We start from the raw sequence: 26,218 nt of genomic DNA on the forward strand, positions 1-26,218 counted from the left end.
AGGAAGAGATAAAAGGGAAGAGTGATGTAATATATTTTATTTAAAAAAATATGAAAATAAATTTTAAATAAAAAAGGAGCTAGATTGACAGCTCAGCAATTAAGAGCACTGGATGTTTTAGTAGAGGACCCAGGTTCCATTCGCAGAACTCACATGGTAGCTAACCATTTTTGTAATTCTAGTCCCAGGCATCTCCTGCTTTCTTCTGGCTTTGGTGGGCACAACACACAGACACATACAGGGAAAGCACTTTATAAATAATTTTTTTAAGTTATAAAAAGGAAAGAATGAAATTCTTTACAGTGATGTCACAACCCTGAGCCAGAAAACAAACCAGGGCTCATTCAAATGAACTCCTGCTGGTCTTGCATGGAAGCAGCTGTGACCTTCTGCTAAGTCAGCCTGCTCAGAGAGGAAAGCAGTTTTGTTCTGAGGTTAACATTTAACATTTCTCTATTCTATTTGTAAAGCTTGCTTCTGTAATTCCTCTTTGTAATCCTAAATTTTTCATTTCTGGAATTCCCTCAGTTTCTCTTTTTTTATTGTTTTTATTTCAATTGTCAGGTCTTAAACAGTAGTATTTGTTTTCTTTAACGATTTTTTGTTTTTTCTTGGCTTTATATAAGAGGTTTATTGTTTTACTCCAGTTGCTTGCATTTTCCTAGCTTTCTTGGAAGAGTTTATTAATTTCCTCCCACTGTTTGTTTCTGCTTTCATGAATTCATGTAATGCATTTATTCATTTTTAAGGGCCTCTATCATCTCTATATGTTTGGTTTTAAGTTTTTGCCCTTGTATTTCAATTATTTTTGAGTATTTGGGGCCTGCTGCGGTAGGACACCTGGGTTCTGGTGGTGACATAGTGCCCTGACTTTTATTAATTATGTTCCTCTGCTAGGCATCTGGATTTAGGGTGATAATAGGTCTAAGTGCTGGTTTATAACATCATCTTTGTTGGATGGCAGTTTTGTTCCTGGGTTTGTGTTTGTTCTCTGGAGTTTCAGAGTGTTTGTTGAATGGGTGTTGCCTTTTTCTTGGCCTTCTTGGCTGGTGTGTTCAAGGGAGAATGCTTGATGGTGTTAGGAACTGGGAGAAGAGGAATTCAGGGGAGATGATTTTCAGATGCACTGAGGGATGGAGAGGGAAGAGAGTAAGCTGCCTCTGATGTTCTACTCCACTGATAGGAGCAACTTTTTAAATCAGGTGTGGTGTAAGAGACAATGTGGTAGATCTGCAGACATCATAACTGGTCTTCTGGAAGCTGTGGTGAGTAAATGACCAGAGGGTTTCCACCCCAGTTGGGTGGTGGGACTCAGATATGAGGTGAGTAGGGAAGGGTAGGTGGGGATGGTCTTTGGAATCCACAGGAGACATAAAAAGGGAGAGGAGAAGCTGCAGCTGGAGTTCTGTTTCAGCCCCCAGGGCAGTCCTGAGTATTGAATCCCTGAGAATTGGGTACATCTGAGGATAGTCTTCCTTTTCCCATACCCAACATATTAATACTGATTCATTAGGTTCCCAGGGATCATTTATTTACTTATTTAGGCTTCTGTTGTGGCTAATCTGTGAAAGACGTCTAGTTCATTGGGAAAAAAAAGTAGTATTTGGGCTGAAAAGGCCAGTTAGCAAGTATTCTTCTTGAGGGAGTTCAGATATGAGCACCCAAGTTTGGAGGCTGATAATCAACTGCTATTCCAGATCCAAGGGATCTGACATGCTCTTTGTTCTGTCACCTATACACACATTGAAAATATTCTTTCTCACACATACAAATATACACATACAATGGGTTTAGACTTGTTTTCAAAAGCTCTTATGACTTATAAAGCAATTAGAGAAATCAGGTTGCTTTAAGTATATAATAAAGTCATACAATATCTTTAAAAAACTATTGTCTTTCATTTATTTAAAAAAATTCATTTCCTCACTCTGATACAGGTTTACATCTAATCTTCAATCACAGGAAGCAAAACTTTTTCGAAATTTTCTAACAGACATCTTTTTTTTTTTAATCAAAGGAGAATGAGATAGTATTAGTAGCCAAAATTATTTTCTACAATGTAGAAATATCAGGCTTCAAGTAAGTGATTTCAATTTGGTGGAACAGTCTCCTCACCCAACCCATTTTCTATTATTTGTGAAGGAGAGAACTGGAGTGCATAGGGTGAGTGGTAGTCAGTGATTTCTTTGATTTTGATTTTTATTAGAAACTTATAATTCTTTTTAAAGGGACAATGTTATATTTGTAGGTCCATCTTTTTCTGTCATTTTATCCCCATTTATCAGTGGTACCATTTGTATGGTGTGAATTTTTATTAGTTATGATATAGTTATATTGTTTCTCTGGCAAAAGATGGAACTTCACTTATTTTTATTTTATGGAAAATTGCTATATTATGTTAGGAGTCCCTTAGGTTTTTGATTTGGAGACTTTCTGTGGAGGAACAATTTTAGTTTTTTTCTTCTTAATCTTAGAAACCTGTATTTCTTCATTTCTTGGTGTATCTGTATTGCTACTTGTTATCATCATCATTTTTTCCCTCTTTAAGTTATTGATGTAGTTGAATCATTGGGCTTTGGTTTGTCAAGTCTCATATATTATTGTCTCTGTTTCCTAGTTACTTTCAGATGTCAACATTTCCAAGCTCACAGTCACCTTTGGGAACATCTGTTGAGGATGTACCCCATCAGAGTAGCTACTTGCTAAGTTTTTGAGAGATTTTGTTGATTGATGACTGATGGGTGATAGCTCTTCCACTGAGTGTGCAATATCCCTAAAAAAGTTGACCTGCATTAGATAAGACAGCGAGCATGGCATAAAAGACAATGACTACGTTAGAGACAAAGCCTGGAAACAAAGATTCCTCATGGTTTTTGCCTTCAGTTGATAGACTGAATATCTATCCTAAACACTGACAATGATGGATTTTGATCTGGCAGAATGAGCCAAATAAGCATGTTTGTTACCTAAGGTACTTTTGTGTAGAGAATTGAATCAGAGCCAGAAAAAAGCAAGTTATATGAGAAGGTAATAAACCCAAAGTGATTCTATTGTTCAAAGGTACTGGGAATGGTGACTTTTGGGGGAATGTTGAACATATCAAAATTTGGATGGCAAAAGACAAAGAAAGCTGCATTTGGAGCTTAATTGGTTATTCTTGTAATACTTTGAATAAAATACTGTTAAAATTATTTCAAACAGTGGAGGTAGAAGTCAAAGGATTTCAGTGGGAATTAAAATAGAGGTCATGTATGTGATATTTTGGACCCTAACTTTTCTTATTTTCCCATGCCCTCAAGAAGCTGATTGAGTAAGGCAGAATTAAAAAAATAATAATGAGGGCTGGAGATATGACTCAGAGGATAAGAGCAGTATCTGCTCTTCCAGAGGTGCTGAGTTCAATTCCCAGCAACCACATGGTGGCTCACAACCATCTATAATGAGATCTGATGCCCCCTTCTGGCATATGACAAACTTTCAGAAAGAACACTGCTTATATAGTAAATAAAATAAATCTTTAAAAAAAATAATGGGGCTGATTTCTTAGATGGAATATTGACTGTCTTGGATAGCTATTACTTATGATTCATTCAGTACTACATTAAAAAATCCAGAAGTGGACATAAATAAATAAAAAGTCTATTGGTTGGAGAGAAAAAGAGCACTATGAATTTGCAGAAGGTAGTCAAATGCTGAACAGAGTCAGGAATGCTCAGGGAGATTATCACCATTAAAAAGAAGGCCCTTATTCTACATCAGAAGCCTAGCAAAGTGTCCCAAGGGTAAGAATTCATCCTTATATGCCCTCAGTTAATGGAGGGATTAGGCAAAGTGATTGCCATTCCCAGGAAGCAATTTTATTCAAAGCCTGCTGCAACTCAGGTCCAAGCATGGCAAAGGCCATCACAATTTAGAAACCAAATTTGGGAGAATCATTGATGTTGAACTTGTTCTGGAGACCAGAATGATGTAAAATTTAAGATTATACATTTTTAGTCTGCATTTTCAGTTCAGCTTTTTTGTAGGCATCTGTGTTTGGTATGGTAAGCGCTCCAGTGAGAGGACTGTCTGAGTTCTTTGCATGATACTATGAGAATGAAGCCTGAGTTGTATTTTGAGACCATAAGATGTTGAGATAATTAAGCTATGAAATATCTTACATAGACAGCTAGCTACATATAGGGAATGGAGGTAACCATAGAGAGAGATGTGTGGAAAGTTGTGGAGAGACAGAGCCATCTAAGCCCTTTGAAAATGAAGCCTCATGTCTCTGACACAGAGCTAGCTACCATATTCAATGGTTGCCCTGTTGGGTTTCAGTCTTCCCTTGGTCCAGTGTTTCCTCACTGTGTCTTAGTTCCTTTCCTTTGGGATGCTAATGGATTTTCTGTGCCTTTCACATGTTGGAAATATTTAAATTGTTTTCTGATTTTATAATATGCCACAGTAAAGAATTTGTCTTGAGTGTCAACAGAAACTTTGGACATTTCAACAGTAAAGGGGTTGTTGCAGACTATGAGAATCATTGAAGTGACTAAATGCATTTTATTTATGGAAGACACTTGAGACTATAGTGACCTGGGTGAGAATCTAGTTAATTGAATAAAAAGCTCCCAGATGGATGAGGTATTTGCACATGTGTCTCTCCTTGATGACTTTCTTTCGGGTACTTGTGGAACCTCTCTCAATAAAATATCTCATTGGGGCTGGTGATATATGCTTCTATAGCCTCAACCCATTTCCTTTTCTATGTTTCTACTATGTTGTGGTTGAAATGAATGAGCCAGCTTCCTTCTTGTGCTGCCATGACTTCACCACCAGTATAGATAGTATCATCAAATCACATAAAATACAATTGATGGAATTAATATTCAATGCTAAGCCACTTTGCTAGCCTGAATTTTGTAAAATTTTGTTGTTCCTATTTTTGTTTCTGAAGAAAAGCTTTGACTGAGTAGCCCTGACTCTCCTAAAAGTAGCTCTGTAAACCAATTTGGCCTCCAACTCAGAGATTCACCTGACTCTTGCTCCCACATGCTGAGATTAAAGGTTGTTCAACATTTCAGGTTCTTTAAATATATATTATTGGGTGATCGTCCTAGAGTATATGTTTTTGTACACGTCAAGCATTTGTTGTTTTGCTGAGCTTTACCCCCCAGTTTCAATTTTGCAATTCAGCAGAAGATACTATTCTCTTTCTAGATGTAGAGTCTGGGACTTCTGAGTCATTGGATTACAATTGTGTGACATTCTTCTTGCTTTTTTGTGTTTGTTTTGATTTTTTTAATGAATATGATTCTTTTGTCTATATACATGGATGTGCACCACATGTATACCTACCTGTCCTCACAGTAGTCCAATGAGGGTCTAAGAACCCACAATCTTTGAATAATGAACAGTTGTTTGATTCCCCCATATAAGCTTTGAAAATTGAGCCCATCTGTATACAAGACCAGTAAGAAATCTTTTACTTATGAGCCATCGCTCATTCCCTGTGTTGATTATTTATGATCATCATTGCTATTTCTAATGTTATCTTCTTTCTATTTGTAACTGTTTAAATGCACAGTTCCTTTAAGTAGGAATTATTAATGTACAGTTTAAACTGGAGCAATTCATATTTCTAGAAAATGAATAGAGAACTGGAGTGAATGCCAAACTCTTTGTAGGATCTTCAGTAAAAAAAATCTCTGACTTCATCTTATCTTTTTTGTTTGTTTGAATGAAAGATTCAGTGCAGATGCAGTTAGCATAGACTAGGCTACCTTTCACCTCAGAAGCACATATACCTGCTTCTATCTTCTTAGTTCTGGGATTAAAGGGGTGAGCCAACATACTCAGCTTACCAATCTTCTCTGTAGTTAATAATTGTTCATATAATTTCTCTGATGGGTGCTCAGTACTGTTGAAGTGTTTGCTTGTCTCTCTATCTCTGTTAATAGGCATTTCTCTTGCAAGGTGGTATCCTGTTCAGAGCATTCAGAAACAATAGAGGTCAACCTCCTATTCAGTTTATTTGTGAAGTAATTTGATTTCATTGTAATGTCTGAGTTACAGAATTCATGTAGCTCTAACCAGAATTTGTGGCTATATTCTCAAAGAAGCACACATTTACAATGTTGTATCATGCTTTTTGTTTTATATATATGGTTGGCATATTTACGTATGGCATATTTTAGAATGCAGTGACCTATAATGATGTGCATGTCGACATCACTCAGGAAGAGTGGGCATTGATGGATCCTTCACAGAGGAATCTCTACAAAGGTGTGATGCTGGAGACCTATATGAACCTCACTGCTATAGGTAATACTATAAATTTTCCTTCACATTTTAAATAAAGGGACAATTGTTTCTTAGTGATTGATGCTCTTCTGCAATTCTAATTGAGAATGAGGAAAAATGAGGTGAATAAACCAGATTTGGTTCTAAGGATCACTGAAGATAGTAATGTAAAATTTTCAGTATCCTGTAGTATTTCATACATTTTCTTGTCCTATATTTTAGGCTACAACTGGGAAAATCTTGAAGTTGAAGAACGTTGTCAAAGTTCTCAAAAACATGGAAGGTAATTTTCTTGTAAAAGCTGATAGAAATGGGCCTCTGGATATATATAATTTATGTGGATGTTTTAATTAAATGAAACAGTGTAAATAATTACAGCTTAAAATGCATTGATCATCATTAAATGCTCATAAAGACACATGGCAGGTAAGTGAATTGTGTTTGGAAGTGATTCTTTTAAGAAGGAAGACAAAAAATGCCTATGACAAATCACCATTTGAATAATAGCATCATCAAAGCTATGCTGTACAAATGGCAATCCATTTAGTTTCATAGTATTTCATATTACAAAAGTTATACTCATTGTATACGTGATAAGAATATATACACAACCTTGTAATAAGCAAATAATCCATAGTATAGTTACTCATATAGTTGTTCTGTCTTTGCTAATTTCAGTTAAATAGGTAGTTCAAGTCAAGATTAAAGGGGGGTTGTTGTAGAGAAACATTATTCCCTGTACCACACGTTAATGAGGAACAGAAAGTCCAACTGTAAATGAAATGTGGAAATATTCTTGTTGTTATTCTTTCTTTAATAGTTATATTATATGTCACTTTGGATATCAGCCATAAAAACATAAGGACATGGAGGAAGCTATGTACATCTCTCAATCTCAGAACACTTAAAAGACATGTAGTAGTCCCATGTTGAGTATACTTGTTGAATGTGTTTCAAGTTTACAAACAATTTGTTTTCCAGATTCACTAAGAATAGATCAACAAATACACCACAGAAAAGCCCTATGGGTACTAGTAATGTCTGTGTACATGATTCTGTTTGTCCTGGTTAACTTTGAACATGTAGCATGACTCACAGTATTGGTAACTTTAAAATGGAACAGGGGACATAAATGTCCAAATTCTCCCAGTTCTCTTCAAATATGTGAAAAACCTCAGAGAACAATGAAGCTACAAATATTAGCCAGGTAATAAAGGCTCTTACCATCAAGGCATATTCAAATATGCAAAGTCATCAAATGCAGGGGAACAACATGAGTGTAAACAATATGTTAAAACTTTAAGATCTCAGTTCTCTTTATACTTAGACCAAAATGTAAAATTAATTCATGAAGATATAAATACTCAACAATGTAATGGATGTGGTAAATCTTTTAAATGTTTCAATTATTCTTGCAGGCATGAAAGAAGTCATACTAGAGAAAAATCATATGAATATATTGAGTGTGGGAAAGCCTTTGAATGTCATAGTCATCCTCAAAAGCATGCAAAAACACATACTGAAGAGAAACCCTATGAAAAAAGTCATTATGGTAAAGCCTTTGCACACCCCACTCATCTTCAAGTACATAAAAAATCACATACTGGAGAGAAACACTATAAATGTAATCAATGTGGTAAAGCCTGTGCTCAACACAGTGCTCTTCAACTGCATGAAAGAACACATACTGGAGAGAAACTCTATGAATGTAATCAGTGTGGTAAAGCCTTTGTTCGTCACAATGACCTTCAAGTACATAAAAGAACACATACTGGAGAGAAACCTTATGAATGTAAAGAATGTGGTAAAGCTTTTGTACAATTCGGTCATCTTCAAGTACATAAAAGAACACATACTGGAGAGAAACCCTATGAATGTAATCAGTGTGGTAAAGCTTTTGTACAATCCAGTCATCTTCAAGTACATAAAAGAACACATACTGGAGAGAAACTCTATGAATGTAATCAGTGTGGTAAAGCCTTTGTTCGTCACAATGACCTTCAAGTACATAAAAGAACACATACTGGAGAGAAACCTTATGAATGTAAAGAATGTGGTAAAGCTTTTGTACAATTCGGTCATCTTCAAGTACATAAAAGAACACATACTGGAGAGAAACCCTATGAATGTAATCAGTGTGGTAAAGCTTTTGTACAATCCAGTCATCTTCAAGTACACAAAAGAAAACATACCGGAGAGAAACCCAATGAATGTAATCAATGTGGTAAAGCCTTTACACAGTCATATAATCTTCAAGTACATAAAAGAACACATAGTGGAGAGAAACCTTATGAATATAAACAATGTGGTAAAGCCTTTACACAGCCATATCATCTTCCAAGTACACAAAAGAACACATACAGGGGAGAAACTTTATAAATGTAATCAGTGTAGTAAAGCTTTTGCTCAACACAGTGCTCTTCAACTGCATGAAAGAACACATACTGGAGAGAAACTCTATGAATGTAATCAGTGTGGTAAAGCTTTTGTACAATTCATTCATCTTCAAGTACATAAAAGAACACATACTGGAGAGAAACCCTATAAATGTAATCAGTGTGGTAAAGCCTGTGCTCAACACAGTGCTCTTCAACTGCATGAAAGAACACATACTGGAGAGAAACATTATGAATGTAATCAGTGTGGTAAAGCCTTTGTTCGTCACAATGACCTTCAAGTACATAAAAGAACACATACTGGAGAGAAACCTTATGAATGTAAACAATGTGATAAAGTTTTTGTACAATTCAGTCATCTTCAAGTACATAAAAGAACACATACTGAAGAGAAACCCTATGAATGTAATCAGTGTGGTAAAGCTTTTGTACAATCCAGTCATCTTCAAGTACATGAAAGAACACATACTGGAGAGAAACTCTATGAATGTAATCAGTGTGGTAAAGCCTTTGTTTGTCACAATGATCTTCACTTACATAAAAGAACACATACTGGAGAGAAACCCTATGAATGTAAACAATGTGGTAATGCCTTTACACGGCCATATCATCTTCAAGTACACAAAAGAACACATACAGGGGAGAAACCCTATAAATGTAATCAGTGTAGTAAAGCCTTTGCTCAACACAGTGCTCTTCAACTGCATGAAAGAACACATACTGGAGAGAAACCCTATGAATGTAATCAGTGTGGTAAAGCCTTTGTTCGTCACAATGATCTTCACTTACATAAAAGAACACATACTGGAGAGAAACCCTATGAATGTAAACAATGTGGTAAAGCCTTTACATGGCCATATCATCTTCAAGTACACAAAAGAACACATACGAGGGAGAAACCCTATAAATGTAATCAGTGTAGTAAAGCCTTTGCTCAACACAGTGCTCTTCAACTGCATGAAAGAACACATACTGGAGAGAAACCCTATGAATGTAAACAGTGTGGTAAAGCTTTAGTACAACTCAGTCATCTTCAGGTACATAAAAGAATGCATACTGGAGTGAAACCCTATAAATGTAATCAATGTGGTAAAGCCTGTGCTCAACACAGTGCTCTTCAAATGCATGAAAGAACACATACTGGAGAGAAACCCTATGAATGTAAACCATGTGGTAAAGCTTTTGTACAATTCAGTCATCTTCAAGTACACAAAAGAAAACATACCAGAGAGAAACCCAATGAATGTAATCATTGTGGTAAAGCCTTTACACAGTCATATAATCTTCAAGTACACAAGAGAACACATACCGCAGAGAAACCCTATAAATGTAATCAGTGTGGTAAAGCCTTTGCTCAACACAATGGTCTTCAACTGCACAAAAAATACATAGTGGAGAGAAACTCTATAAATGTAATCAGTGTGGTAAAGCCTTTGCTCTACACAGTGCTCTTCAACTGCATGAAAGAACACATACAGGAGAGAAACCCTGTGAATGTACTTAGTGTGGTAAAGCCTTTGCTTGTCACTCTCATCTTCAAAGGCATGAAAGAATACATACTGGAGAGAAACACTATGAATGTGAACAATGTGGTAAAACCTTTGCGCAGCCTAGTTATCTTCAAGTACACAAAAGAACACATACTGGAGAGTAACCCTTTGAATGTAGTCAGTGTGTTAAAGCCTTTGCTTGTCATAATGCTTTTTAATTGTATGAAAGTACACATGGGAGAACAACCCTATGAATGTAAACAATGTGTTAAAGCCCTTGTATGTAATAGTGACCTTCAAAGGCATACAAAAACACATACTGGAGAGAAACCCTATGAATGTAATCAGTGGGGAAAAGCCTTTGCACAACACTGTCATCTTCAAAGGCATGAAATTACGTTTATTGGAAAGAAACCCTATGAATGTAATCAGTGTTCTACAAGCCTTTGCTCATCACTCTCATCTTCAAAGTTATAATATAACACATACTGGAGTGAACCATACAATTGTGATCACTGTGGTAAAGCCTTTGTTCATCATTGTGCTCTTAAATTTAATGAAAGAACACATAATTGAGAGAAACCATATGAATGTAAGCAGTGTGGTAAAGCCTTAGCACAGCCCAGTCATCTTCAAGTATATTAAAGAACACATACTGGAGAAAAACCCTATGAATGTAATCAATGTGGTAATGCCTAGCCACAACACAGAACAACCCTATAACTGTAAAACTTTTAGTGTGTAATTGGTCTCTTAAAGTCTTTGAATATAACATTAGACTTTGCGTATCTGAAAAAAATTCATACCAAAGGCAATCTGAATCTATATGAAGTGTTATGACTTCAGGCCACATACTTATATTCAATTACACAAATATTTTGGAAAAAAATCTAAATTGTGTCAACAATCTGTTCAAGCATTATAATGTCTCTTTTTATTTTGTTTACACATGTCAACTAATATGGAAATAGGCCTATAAAGTTAAATGATAAGGTAACTAAAACAAGGTCTTTACATATCCCTGGCTGTTCTGGAACTCACTTTGTAGAGCAGGCTGGCCTCAAACTGATAGAGATCCACTTGCCTCTGCCTCCTGAGTACTGGCATTAAAGGCGTGCACTACTCTGCCCATCACTTTCCATCTTTTTGAGTTTCTGCTTTTGAAGGCTAACTGACCTACACACTTCTAGAAGACACCTCTCTTCAAATACATGAAATAATAAATTCTGGTGTAAAATTTCATAGATGTATATTATTGCTTTTCTGTTGCTTTGATAATGGATCATATCCAAGTGAACTGAGAAAATGGTTTAACTTGGCCCTTGATTCCAGAGAAATACAGGAACCCTGTAAAAGTGGCATGGAAACAAGTGTCAGACATGGCAGCTAAAGCAGGCACCTAAGAATCTACACTCTTTTTTTGTTTTGTTTTATTTTTTCAAGACAGGGTTTCTCTGCGTAGCTTTGTGCCTTTCCTATATCTTGCTCTGTAGACCAGGCCGGACTTGGACTCACAAAGATAGGCCTGACTCTGTCTCCCAAGTCCTGGGATTAAGGGCATGTGCCACTACTACCTGGCTTTAGAGTTCACGTTCTTGTCCTGCAGTATAAAGCAGAAAGTGTAAATTGGAAATGGTGTGCAGATGTAAATACTCAGGCCAACCTTCAAAACAGATTTCTTCCAGCAGGTACCATTTTCTAAATTTTCTGAAATCTTTCACAGACTGAAAATGATAGAATACTCTGACTTCAAGCCTACATGCTTGCTATCTGTTACATGGACTAATTCATGATTGAGAAAAACTTTGTAATCCTTTAGATGCCTCAAAACTCATGCTACCAAAATTATAATAGAAAAACATTTATGATTGAAAATTAGTTTAAAGATTTGACTTTATTTGTGTGTGTTTGTGTGTGTGTGTGTGTCTGTCTGTCTTCCTCTTGGTGCATGAATGTGCATTCTGGTTCCCAAGAAGGTTAGACCCTTGGAGCTTCTTCTTGCAAGAATTACTGGAAGTCATCCAAAAATCTGATTTGGTCCAGGAAATCAACTTGTGTTAAAGGCTTGATCATGTCTCTATCCCTGTCAATATTTTAAAGCTTTTTATATTCTCTTGATATAAGAAAACAGATAGGTACTCATATAAACGAAAACTATGTAAACAATTTGGTTAAGACTTTAACACAGTTGTTTTCAGTTTTAAGGAAAAAATCCTGTTTTAAATCTTTTTTTGTTGTAGATTTGATGTAAGTAAATTATTAACCACGTTCACTGAAGACTGATATGAAGATCCCATTGCAGCTTCTATTTGGCACCATTTGAGTAAGATACTGAAATGTGGAATATAAGGCAAATTCAATTAGTAAAGTTTGTTTTGTGGTCCTTATATTCATTCTGTGGCTTTTGTTCACCTTCTTTGGCACTTCCACTTATTCAGAGATATTTATCTGCTGCCTTGTGTAGAATGGGATGGCTATCATCTAAGTGGTTCATTTTTATTTAACTCTCAGGTAGTATGTGATCATACTTTTTAAGTAAGGGTGTTTGTGAAAGGGTGGTGGATTTTTGTTCATGGTTTTATTTTTAATATGTTTTCATAAATTCCCTTGAAATGTTGTTTGTTATCTGCTTGGTTTAAATGTCAGTAATTAGTCATGTATACATTAGAATTCATGATCCTTGTGTGTCAGTCTCCTAAGAACAAGTCTAAGGGTAGATGATGTACTTTCAATGATTGTTGTTTTGTAAAGTGTAGGGAAAGGGGGCTGGGTAAAGAAACCCACAATGACCCTGGAGCCCAGAATTAGGGAAAGATGACACAGATAAGGCCAGTTTAAAAAAAAAACACAGTTTGGCTCAAATCAGTGCCATCTCTGCCCCTGGCCAAATAACTTGTGAAACTAACCAATCACAGAACAGGATAGCAGAATTCTGTCCCTAGGGTCCAGAACCAGGGAAAGAAACATAACTTATGTGTTGGACCTGAGCCAGAGAAATGAACCAAGGAAACATGCCCTGACTCTGAAACTGGTGCCAAAATAACACTCTTGGTCCCTAGAATCAGAGTCAGTGAAATAAATATGCCCTTCCCTTAAAGGTAGTGTCAAAAAGCCAAGAAAGGCCAGTGAAAGAAGAACAATTTGTCCCTGTAATCAGGACCATCTTTGTCCTAGCCCACAAAACTGGCCAAACACTGGCAGAAAAAAAAACTGATTTGTTAACTCCATCCTCAAAGCACCCTATATAAACTGCCCTGCCTGGTCAATTGTACTCTCCACCCTGGTAGAAGCAGCTACTCTCCTGGACTCCTCCTTCCCCCCCCCCAAAAAAATCTCAAAACTGTTTTGGGTGTGAAGACCTTTATTCACTGGTGCACGGAAAAACCTTATTGGGACGTCCCAAGTTGTTTTGAGCAAGGGGGAGCTGAATAGAAGAACCTTACTGAGATATACCATAGTGGGTTCAACAAGGAGCAGCTGAACAAAAGTACCTTGCTGAGATGTTTCAAGTGGATTGAGCAAGGAGAAGCTGAACAGAAGATCCTTGCTGAGTAGACAGAGAAAAAGAGCTGAAAAGTAACACTTGTCCTGAGCCAGAGGAGATTGCTACATTTTTTGTAATTTCTTTGGCCAGAGAAGCAGGGCTTTGCTAGGAAGCCCCCTTAAGAGGGCGCTGAGCAAAGCTCCGCTGTAGTGGGTCTCCAGGAGAGGAGCAGGATTGCTATATCCTGCATGGAGACCTTCACCCATCACACCAGGAATAGCCTGACTTTTCCGAAGAGTCAGGATACCGTTCCCTGCTGAAATACTTCCAGGCCTGACTTTCCTGAAAAGTCAGAAAATCTTCCCTCCAGGGTTGGGCTAAACAGCTCCAGGTTTCCAAGACACCTTCAGGGCATAGTTGTTTTGAGCAGCTTGAGGTGTCTGGGATACCTTGCCCTCTAGGACTGAACTTCCTTTTTGCAGTTCCAGCTATCAGAGCTGTGCTAAGCAGCTCAAAGTGTTTTCTGACTCTCAGGTAGTCAGGACACCTTTCCTCAGATTTGCAAAACCCTCATTTTGGTGACAAAATCTGGGACCAAACTCAGAGTTGTTGCAACCTATTTTCTTACAAATACATTTTAATGAGGTTAATTTTAAAATAATTAAGAGAGAATAAATCATTAAATACTTCATGTATGTATCCAAAGAAACATTTTCATCTATCTGAAAAAGTTGTAATAATTTAGGGGAGTCAGTAATCAACTGTATATTTCACAATAAAATTAATGTGCTATGAATATGTATACATTATTTAAAGTCCCATGCATCTTCATGTCCTCATCTGTTATGCATTTGGCACTTCATCCCATACTATTGTCTTCTAAGGGAATTATCCAGAGATGTCAGATAATGTAATAGCAGTGAGATTTATTTTGTGGGGTCTACTTTTGTCCAACTTCATATGTTGATCAACATAACATTGCAGACTTGCACAAGAAAGACATTTCCACCACAGCTGTCTCCTTGATGCTCAAATAAAATTAGTAGTAATATTAAATCAATAAAAAACCATCTTTTCAGATTGTAAACATATTTTTCTTGAAAGATAATGAAAAGTAGGAGAAATGAATGGTAAATCCTATTTGCAAATGGAAATGATACATTGCTATCTCTTTTTTTCCTTTTATTGCATGTGAATTTATTTAGTTTATTCTGAGGACCAAACATTTGTTCATAAGAGTTTTTCAGATCAACAAATGAATGTGAGAGAATATCTTGAATGTCAGTTATTAGTCATGAATATATATGAATTCATGGTCTTTATGTGTCTGTCTCCTAAGTACAAGTCAAAGGGTAGATGATTTACTTCCAACAATTGTTATTTTCTCAAAATATTTTAACAATGTTAATGTTATAATACTTAATAGAGTATATAAAAACGTTAAATACTTATGTGTGTATCCAAAGAAACATTTTCATTTGTCTGGAAGAGATTTAATAATTTAAGTCAATGAGTAATCAACTGAATATTTTACAATAGAACTTGATTACTGTGTATATGTATATATTATTTAAGGTTCCATGCATCTTCATGTCCTCAACAGTTATCCATTTGGCATAATATCTTCAAGTATTACTTATAAAAATCTGGTGTGTGTGTGTGTGTGTGTGTGTGTGTCTGTGTGTGTGTATGTGTGTGTGTGTGTGTGTGTGTGTGTGTGTGTGTGTGTGATATGTGACTATTGGTTTTTAGGCCATGACAGAAATGTGAAGAATAGAAGACAACTTTTTGGGGTCTACTTTTGTCCATCTTCATATGGTGATCATGATGAGGTCACAGCCTTGTACAAGACAGATATTTCTAACAGAGCTGTCTCATTGATGCTGAAATAAGATTAGCTGAAATATTAAAACAGTAAAATATTGTTTTTTTCTGATTGAAAACATTTTATTTTAAAGATAATGGAAAATAGGAGACACTGACTAATAAATACTATTTGTGAATAAAAATGATATACTCCTATTTCTTTTTGTCTTTTTCTTGCATGTTGAATGAGTTAGTTTATTCTTAGAACCAAACATTTTATCATAACACTTTCTCCAAACAACAAATGAATGTCAGAGAGTAGTTTCTGTGAGTAAAGGTGGTTGTTGCTAAGCCTGGTGTCCTGAGTTCATACTATAGGAACCCATATCACTTTTACAACTCTTTCTCGTATTTCTACATTTCTGGTGTGGCATACAGACACTCACATGCCAGCACCTACATAAATAATTTCAAAACACAAATAGGTTCCATTGAGGTAACTAGCAACCAAGTGATTCCCTGGCTTTCATCTGGAACTAACATAGTATGAATAGATAGCACACACATAAGTTGTCCTCTTGCTGCTACATATACATCATGGCAAAAGAATAGCATCAGTACATTCTGGATTTCATTTTTCAGGATGCCTTTCTCTGAGCATCAGTACATTCTGGACTCCATCTCCCAGGATACCTTTCTCTACATCATTACTAAATGTGGGACTTCATTTCCCAGGACAGCTTTCTCTACAACATCACTACATAAGGACTGCATTTCCAGTATGCCTTTCTCTAGAGCATCCGTACATTCTGGACTTCATTTCCCAGGATGCTTTTTTTAGCATCAGTTTATTTGGACTTAACTTCCCAGGATGGCTTTCTCAACAGCCACACTACATAAGAACTTCATTTCTCAGGATGCCTTTCTCTCCACAGCATCAATACATTCTGGACTTTATTTCCCAGAAAGCCTTTCTTTATATCATCACTACATACTGGACCCCAATTTCCAGGCTGCCTTTTTCTATTTCATGAGTCCATTCATGACTTCATTTCCCAAGATGCCTGTCTCTAGAGAATCACTACATTTCAGACTTCATTTCCTAGGATACCTTTCTCTATAGCACCAGTACATGTTGAACTTCATTACCCAATATTCCTTTCTTTAGAGAATCACACCATTTGAACTTCATTTCCCAGCTTGTCAATCTCTACAGGTTCACTTCAAGTGGGATTGCATATTCCCAGGATGACTTTCTCTACAACATCACTACATGTGGACTTCATTTCCCAGGATGCATTTCTCTATAGCATCGGTACATTCTGGACTTCATTTCCCAGGAAGCCTTTCTCTCCAGCATCACTAAATTATGGACTCCATTTCCCAGGATCCCTTTCTCTTCACCATCAGTACATCCTGGACTCCATTTCCAGGATGACTTTCTCTACAACATCACTACATTTCAGACTTCATTTGCCAGGATGACTATCTCTAGAGCATCATTACATTCTAGACTCCATTTCCCAGGATACCTTTCTCTATAGCATCAGTATATTCAGGACTCCATTTTTCATGATGCTTTTCTCTACAGCATCACTACATAAGGACTTCATTTCCCAGAATGTCTTCTCTACAGCCTCAGAACATTCTGGACTCGTTTCCCAGGATGCCTTTTTTTTAGAATCAGTACATTTGGACTTCATTTCCCAGGATACCTTTCTGTACAGTATCACTATTTGTTGGATTTCATTTTCCAGGATCCCTTTTTCTAGAAGATCATTATATTCTAGATTTCATTTCCCAGAATGCATTTCTCTAGATTATCACTACATTTCAGACTCATCTCCCAGGATTCCTTTATCTAGAGCATCATTACATTCTGGACTCCATTTCTCTGGATGCCTTTCTTTACAGCATCATTATATTTTGGACTTCATTTAAGTCTAGAAAATATCATGCTGAGGGAGGTAACCAAATCCCAGAAAAACAAACATGGTATGAACTCATTCATAAGTGGATTCTAGATATAAAGCAAAGAACAATCAGACTGCAACACAAGGAACCATGGAGGTGACATAGCAGGGGGGACCCTAGGATGACTGTGGCTTATAATAAGTTTTGGTTTTTCTCAATCACTGGGCAAGACTCAGTGGAACATTTCACTATTAAGATAAGAATTTGTAGAGGCAGGTGGATCTCTGTGAGTTCGAGGCCAGCCTGGACTACCAAGTGAGTTCCAGGAAAGGCGCAAAGCTACACAGAGAAACCCTGTCTCGAAAAACCAAAAAAAAAAAAAAAAGCATTTGTACAGTATCAAGCTGAAAATAGAAAAAAAAAATAAGTAAAAGAGAAAAAAAATAAGACTGACTTTTCCAGGATGCCTTTCTCTATAGCATCTGTGCATTCTGGTCTTCATTTCCAAAGATGCCTTTCTCTACAGCACTATATGTTGGACTTCATTTTCAAGGATGCCTTTTTTCAGCATCAGTGTATTTGGACTTTATTTCACAGGATGTCTTACTCTACTGCATCATTATATTCCAGACTTCATTTCCCAGGATGGACTTCTCTATAGTGTTAGTACATTACTTACTTCATTTCCCAGCATGCCTTTTTCTTGGGCATCAGTACATTCTTGGCTTCATTTCCTAGGATGCCTTTCTCTATAGCTTCAGTACATTTGGACTTTATTTTCCAGGAGGAATTTCTCTACAGCATCACTACATAAGGACTTCATTTCCCAGGATGGTTTTCTCTATAGCATCAGTATATTATTTACTTCATTTCCCAGGATGACTTTCTCTAGAGCATCCCAACATTCTGAACTTCAATTCCAAAGATGCCTTTCTCAATAGCACCACTATATGTTGGACTGCATTTCCCAGGATGCCTTTCTCTAGAGAATCACTACATTTGATCTTCATTTCTCCAGAAGCCTATCCCCATAACATCAGTATATATGGACTTTATTTCCCAGCATGCCTTTTTCTATACATACCATCACTACATTTGGACACCATTTTTCAGGATGCATTTCTCTAGAGCATCAGTATATACGGGCTTCAATTCCCAGGATGCCTTTCTCTATAGCATCACTAGGTTTGGTCTTTTTTTTCCAGGAGGCCTTTTTCTACGACACCATCATGTTCTGGACTTCATTTCCCAGAATACCTTCTCCATAGCACCATGACATTGTGGACTTCATTTCTCAGGGTGCCTTTCTCTATAGTATCACTGTGATGAACTTCATTTCCCAAAATGCCTTTATCCACAGCACCATAACATTTGGATTCCATTTCCCAGGTGTCATGTGTCTTCAAGAGTTTCCCCTTTTCTTCAGCAGGTGTACAGGGCCCTCAGCAGGTGTAGGGGCCCTGACCTTCTGCATGGTGTTGTCACCTCAGCAGTGTCAGGTTGATGTCAGAGTCAGGGTCTCAGAATCAGAGGGTTAACGTTCGGGTTAAATGTTATGGGTATTTTGGTTAGAGTTATTGTTAGTGTTACAGGATTTTAGGGTTAGAGTTAGGTTAGGGTTACAGGTTTTTAGCCTTATGGTCCTAGGTGTAGAGTCAAAGCATTAGGTTAAGTTTAAGGTTTATGGATAGTGTGAGGGTCAGGGGTTATGGTCAGGGGGTCCTGGTTAGGGTTGAGGATTATGGGGTTTTAGGGTTAGGGTAGAGGGTGTTTGTGGTTAAATTTAGGGTTAGGGTTATGGTTAGTGGTTAGATTTAGGGATAGTGGTTAAATTTTGGATTAGGGTTATGGTTAGGGTTAGATTTAATGTTAGTGTTTTGCTTTAGGTGCATCCTTTGCTCTCAGGAGGTATCTTAGGCCCTCTGTAGCTGTCCTGTGTCCTCACCAGATGTCTCCATGATCTCTTCAGGTGTCCTGTGCCCTTAGCTGGTATCCTGTGTCCTGTGCTTTCATGTCATAGAGAAACTTTCTCTTTTCTCTTTATACCATCAGTATGCTTTGGACTCCATTTTACAGGATGCCTTTGTCTGTAGTAATAGTAGTCTATTAAAAACTACATTTCCGCCCATGCTTCTTGGAGCAGAAGAAAACTACCTGTTCCATCTCTTGCATTCTGTTGGTTATGCTTACTCCTGTAGTTCCTGTCATTTAGTCAGGGTTTCTATTTCCAGCATTCCCTCAGTTTGCGTTTTCTTTATTGTCTCAATTTCAATTTTCAATTCTTGAATTGTTTTCTTCATCTGTTTAATTAGTTTTTCTTGGCTTTCTTTGATTTCTTCCATTTTTTCGTTTGTTTTTTCTTCCATTTCTTTAAGGGAACTTTTTATTTCTTCTTTAAGGTAGTTTTTCATTTCCTCTTTAAGGGCCTCTATTATCTTCTTAAAGTCTTTTTTAGGATTGATTTCTTCTGTCTTGGTATATTCAGGTCTTGCAGATGTAGAATCACTAGTTTCTGATGTTGTCATATAGGTCTTTATGTCGTTGCCTGTATTTTTGCACTGGTGTCTACTCATCCCTTCCTCTGCTTGGTGTAGGCGGTGTCTGAAGATGCCTCTCTTATTCTAATTGTTATTCTTGGTCCACTAGGAGTTCTTGGTTAAATCGGTGATGTTGGGCTCTGTTTCTTCGGGAGCAGCTTAGTCCAATCAGTGTTATTTGGTTCTGTCTCAGGGACCAGTTGTTCCCAGTTGGTGCACGGTGTGCTTATGGTTTTAGTGCTTGTTAGATTCATAGTTTTTTTTTAAATTGGGGAGCAGGGAAAGGTAGCTGTCTGGTCCCTGGGACTCTGAATTGTAGGGTCTGGGGAGCTATAGAACTGATCTGCCGGTCCAGACATGGGTGCTTACCTGTTCCCAGTTGTTGTAGTATAGGCTTATGATTTTGATGATCTGGTTCAGTGGCTGGGCAGCACCTTCTTTGTGTTCTCAGGTCATGTTTTGCTCATTTGTCAACTCCTCAGCTGATCTTGTTTCCTCAGACAGCAGAATGTAGGATTCTGAATCCTCTCCCAAATGGATATCAGCTGAGCAGGTTGTTTTGTAGGGTAATCTCACCAACACCTCCAAGCTGTTGTGTTTCACAATATCAGCAACTGGGCCTTGGGTTGGCCTTAGACAGAGTGTATGCGTCTATTCTGGTCTAAACCCATGAAGATAGCTTCTTCCCCAGGTGGTGGTATTAAAGCCGTCCCTCCAATCGATGTCATCCTTCCTCTTAAACTTCTGTAAATTTGTGGTTTTTGTCTCTCAAATGCATCATAATCAATAGTTAAGTGAGCAAAGGTATAATTATGTCACATACTTGATTGCTTGGTTCTTTCAGTCTGGTCCCTGTAACAAATCTGCTCAGGTGAGAGGGAGATGGGTATCTGGAAGTGTTGGGGTATAGTGCCAATGGGGAAATTGAGGCACCATGTGAGCAGTGATGTGGGGGGTGAGGGAAAGGCCAACCTCAAATAGTACTGCAGTCAATGGCTGTGTTTGAAGTGTCAATGTGTCATTTAATTTGTGTAAGTGTTTCTTTTACAAAAGTGGATGACCTTGTGTTGGGGGCATAGATATTAATAATTGAAATGTCATATTGGTGGATTTTCTTTTGATAAATAACGAGTGTTCTTCCCATGTCTTTAGATTAATTTTTGTTTGAAGTTTATTTTGGTAGATAATAAAATGGTTACACAAGCCTGCTTCTTAGTTCCAATTGCTTTAAATATGTTTTCTCAGGCTTCACCTTTTAGTAATCTCCATCCTTTATGTTGAAGTGTGTTTCTTGTTTTTCTTTTTTGTTGTTGTTGTTTGTCTTTTTTAATCTTTCCTCTATTTCTGTCATTCATAGGTTTGGTCTCTGCATAATGTCCCAGATTTCCTAGTTGTTTAGCATCAAGAAATTTTTATATTTAACATTTTCTTTAACTGATGTATCGATTTCTTCTCTTGTATCCCCAGTGTCTGAGATTTTCCCTTCCATTTCTCTATTCTATTGGTCAACCTTGCCTCTGTAATTTTTGTTTGTAGTCCTAATTTTTTTTATTTCTGGGATTCCCTCAGTTTATGTTTTTTTAATTGTTTTTATTTCCATTTTCAGTTCTTAAACAGTTGTATTTATTTCCTTTGATGATTTGTTTTTTTTCTAGGCTTTATTTAGTTGTTTATCGGTTTACTCCACTTGTTTATGCTTTCCTAGCTTTCTTGGAGGAGTTTATTGATTTCCTCTCATTGTTTGTGCTTTCACGAATTTATGTAAAGTATTCATTCATTTTTAAGGGCCTCTATCATCTATATATATTTGGTTTTACTATTTTTGAGTATTTAGGGATGGCTCTGGTAGGATAGCTGGATTCTGGTGGCGACATAGTGCCCTGTCTATTGTTAATTATGTTCTTCTTCTAGGCATCTAGGTTTAAGGTGATAATAGGTCTAGGTGCTGGTTTATAACTTCACATTTTTTTGCATGGGAATTTTGTTCCTGGGTTTGTGTTTTTTCTCTGGAGTTTCAGAATGCGTGTTGAATGACTGTTGCCTTCTTTCTGGCCTTTTTGGCTTGTGTGTTTAAGGGGAAATGCTTGGTGGTGTTGTAAACTAGGGAAAGAGGAATGCTGGGGAGATGATCTTCAGATGCACTGGAGGCATGGAGAAGGAAGAGGGGAAGATGCCTCTGGTATTCTACTCCACTGAGAGGAGCAACTTTTAAAATCAGCTGTGGGGTAAGAGACAATGTCATAGATCTGCAGACATCCTAGCTGGTCTTCTGGAAGATGTGGTGAGTAATTGACCAGAGGGTGTCTGCCCCATTGGGTGATGGAACAGATATGAGTTCTTTATATTTTATTGTGAGTTTACAAATAAAGTGGGAACTGTGTGAGATTTTAATTCACTGACCAAGTGTAAAACAAGTGTAGTTAAAGCAGAGAAAGGGATGGGCAAGGAAGATCATGAAAGCTATACTGCTGGTATAGTAGTTGACATTAGCAATGAGTAGGTAATCCATTTTAGATGATCAATAAATGTTCTTCTGACTGGCCATTTCTTCATTCAACAGACCAGGGTATCTAGAATTTGGATAAAGAACTGAGTTTTAATGAAACCAAATTACTCTAATTATACTGTTTCAACCTAAGTAGTAGAACTGTATAAAATGGAGTCACCCTGCCTAATATGATTGTGTTTTCCAGGTTTACAATGTATACTTGGAGAGAAATAATGTGAGTAGTACTTGACGTGCTATAATAAAAATCTCTAGTCTCTGGAACGCATGGCCATAAAGCCTGATTCAACTTTTTAAGAGATTTTTTTATTATAATTACATTATTTGCACTGTATTATTTGCTGCCTTCAATACCTTCCATAGTCTCTTGTGTTTTAATCCATGGCCTCTTTTTGTTTAACAACAGATACTGTTTGAATGTTACTTGTGTTTGGTTGCACGACCTTCCAGTTATGAAGTACAGTTCTGTCTACATTGCATATTGACTGTGTAATGGTATGTGCACCTACAGGACCCTGTGCCTTGCAATGGAAATAGGAAGTGTTCTGGGAGAATATAAGATTTTACTGAACTACAAATATTCCAGTTTAGGCTCCTGTCAGGTGAGCCAATTATGGAAGGAACAACCTAGGTGGGTTTTTGCTCTCTGAGTCTTTTGATCTCTGCTAATGTCCTGAAGCCCAGCTGGGTCATCTTAGCTAATGAGCGACTCTGGGAAGGCATAGCAATATGGAATACCAGTAGGAAGTAGCTTACAGGTTCTTTCCAGGATTCTCCTCTTGTTCTGATGTAGGGAGCTGTAAGAGTAATGACAAACCATGTCATAGTGAGTGTGGGGGCCACGTCCCTAGACTAGAAAGAACAGGTTGGCTGATCTGTCAAAGCTTCTTGGGCTTTGATGGACCATGAGCCAGACTGAGCTTGTGTTGGTCCCTATGGTGACCTGGGTAGTTCCGTTGGCCTATGAGTTTTGCTGAGTGTGGATTCCCTTGGAAGGGGGAGGCCATGCCATCCTGGCATGGGAGACTATGAGCTTGTAATACTACTGCTTCATGTTAAATAATTGAGAATTACTTTGGACACCTAATCTTGCCTTTGCTGCCCACTGCTAGGAAGACAGTCCCACAATTCTTTCCATTCTGAGCCTTGACTGGTCAGTGAGAAGGAAATAGACCAGTTAATGAGTGACCTCCAATGTTTCTGACATTTAGTGGGGACTTGAAAATGAAGAGGGACCTGTACAGTTGTTAAGTTCACAGACTAACTTTGAAGCTGGTAGGGTCACAGTGCAGAAAGGGACAGGCAGGATGGAGGTTGAGATCTTTCCTACTTCATCAGTAGTCAAGATTAGAAATGTGTCATTTGGTAATTACTTTCAAATGCTCCATAAATGCCCTGATTGTTCATTGTTGGGATTCATAGACCAGAGCAGTCATGAATCTGGGTAAAAGACTGAACTTATCTTGAACCCAAATTTCTATAGTTACAGTAGTTCAATGAAAATAGATCTGTGTATAACGTTGTGGCGGTGCGAAACAGGAGTGTTATTTTTCTGGTTTTAGATGGTACCCCTGATACCAAAGTTCTGAGAAATCTTTGACGTGCTGTAATATAAATTCCTAGGCTCTGGAGCCCATGGACATAAAGCTTGTTTCAACTGTTCAATATAAATTTTTGAGATTATAATTACATCATATCCATATTCTCTTTTCTATTGCTAAGCCCTGCTATAATCCTTCGTTGTTTTTTAATTCACAGTCTATTTTCTTTTTTAACAAAAGTTAAATAGTGACAACAGTTAAACAATAGCAATAGTTACTGTGTGGATATGACCTATGACCTGTGACCTATGTAGTTGTCTCAGCTACAAGGCAATGGTTTGGCTGCAATACACATTTAGTGTGTAATAGAATGTGCATAAAAATGATCCTGTGTTTTGGACAAGGATCATTTTGTGCTCTAGAAGAGTGGAAGAATGTCTACTAAAATAAAAACTTTTTGGACTAGGGCATGTATGCAGAACTGGAAGGGCAGAGGTGGAAGGACTGTGCTTTCTGAATCATTTGATCTCTGATCATACAGTAAGGGAGCTGATAATATTCTGAGGCCTAGATGGGTGGCCCTAGACAATGAGTAGGAGCAGGGATAGTAATTGCAGGAGCCCTCATCATCCTCATTGGTGCAATGGCAGAAGATGCCTTGTACTAGGCACATGCATGTGCCATAGATCCAAATCTTCCTTGCTCAGCTGATTCTAACCTTCTGCTTATAATGATACTCTTTTAAAAAATCCTGTAACACTAATGGCAGAGGAAGCCCACTGATCCCATCATATGTAGTGCATCTGCAGATCACTGGGTGGGGTCGCTGTGTTGCCACTCAGGGCACTCAGGTTCCTTCCACCTAGACTAATCTATTATTCCTCAGATCAATTCCTAGATCTCTAGGAAGAGAAGCCACACTGAGACGACTACTTTGATGGGAGCCTGTTACTGCCATCACCTTAGTGGTCCTTTTGGTGGTTGGAGGAGCAGGAACAGGCACAAGGATTGCCCCTCTGGTCCTGTCCAACCAACATTACTCTGAGCTTCAATTGTCCATAAACAAGGTTATTGCCCACCTTGAACGGGGAATTTCTGCCCTCGAGTCATCCCTTTCCTCCCTAGCTGAGGTAGTTTTACAGAACAGGAGAGGCTGGAATCTCCTCTTTCTACAACAGGGAGGCCTTTGTACTATGCTCAAAGAGGAAATGTTGCTTCTTTACAGACCACACTGGGGTAGTCAGGGACAGTATGGTTAAGGTTAGAAAAGGACTAAAAAAAGAGAAAAAGAAAAGGAGAACAAGAGCTTGGGTGTTTCTAGAATTGGTTTTCCACCTCCCCTTGGCTAATAACTCTTCTTTCCTCCCTCCTAGGACCTGTTGTAGTCCTCGTCCTTGTCTTTGGGCCATGGGCATTTTCCCGGCTCACTCGGTTCATCTGAAGCCAATTAACAGACCTGTGGGCCAGGCAGATCTAGGTTCATTACCACTGTCTTGATATGCAGGACTCTGGGGTTGAAATTTCCCCTGACGAGAGATGTCCCACACAGACCCCTTCACTTGGGAGAGACTGCACCTGTGTGTGGAAAAAGGCTCGCTCAAGGCATGATTGGTGTGCAGCTGGGACTGCACAGGCTGGGGACCATAGTACCCCAAAATCCAGAGAGCCTGGATTTTATGCCCTGTTGCATAGCGGTTGTGCAGTAGCAGCCTTGTGCTTACCCATTTCTACTCCCTCAAAAAACTGCATGGGCCATTGATTCCCACACTATGGGGATGCCTGTGGTGCTTGAGTCTGGAGAGACATTCCATCTCAAACCTTTTTTCACAACCTCTAGAGGGACAGAGCCTCTGTAATCCTCCATGCAAAGCCTCTTTCAGAGCCCTCCTTTTAGACCATTCGAACCTGGTTTATGTTTGCCCTTAGATTTATTACTAAGAAGGGGGAGATGTCAGGGACATGGATAGAATCTCTAGCTAATGGAAAAATACAGACCCCCAATAAGACAGGGAACTAGAATATCTTGTGGTCAGGTTGCCTAGTGACAGGACACTGAGTCAGAGCCCTTGACCTTTTCACCCTGTAAACATCCTGCATAAAGATCCAACACAAGCATCCTATTAACTTGCCCACCCTATGCAGATAACAGCTTCCTGCTCCACCCACCCTGCAGGAACTATATAAACCCTCCTGGGGAAAAATAAAGTTGAACCTTGATCAGAATCCTGTCTTGGTGTATTCCTTTGTCTCCTGTCCCTA

At 38.0% G+C, this 26,218-nt stretch overlaps 1 protein-coding gene across 1 annotated transcript; it reads left to right on the forward strand.

Annotated features, from left to right (window-relative positions):
- Positions 1-6,191: 6,191 nt before the first annotated feature.
- LOC131901597 (zinc finger protein 431-like) lies at positions 6,192-8,151 on the forward strand (the record flags this gene model as incomplete). The annotated part of the gene is made up of 4 exons (XM_059252701.1): positions 6,192-6,306; positions 6,508-6,568; positions 7,704-7,789; positions 7,874-8,151. Coding segments are annotated over 4 exons (540 nt in total), but the record flags the coding sequence as incomplete, so codon positions are not given.
- Positions 8,152-26,218: the final 18,067 nt, after the last annotated feature.

The sequence above is a fragment of the Peromyscus eremicus genome, unplaced genomic scaffold (assembly GCF_949786415.1).
Source record: "Peromyscus eremicus unplaced genomic scaffold, PerEre_H2_v1 PerEre#2#unplaced_115, whole genome shotgun sequence".
Classification (NCBI taxonomy): Eukaryota; Metazoa; Chordata; class Mammalia; order Rodentia; family Cricetidae; genus Peromyscus; species Peromyscus eremicus.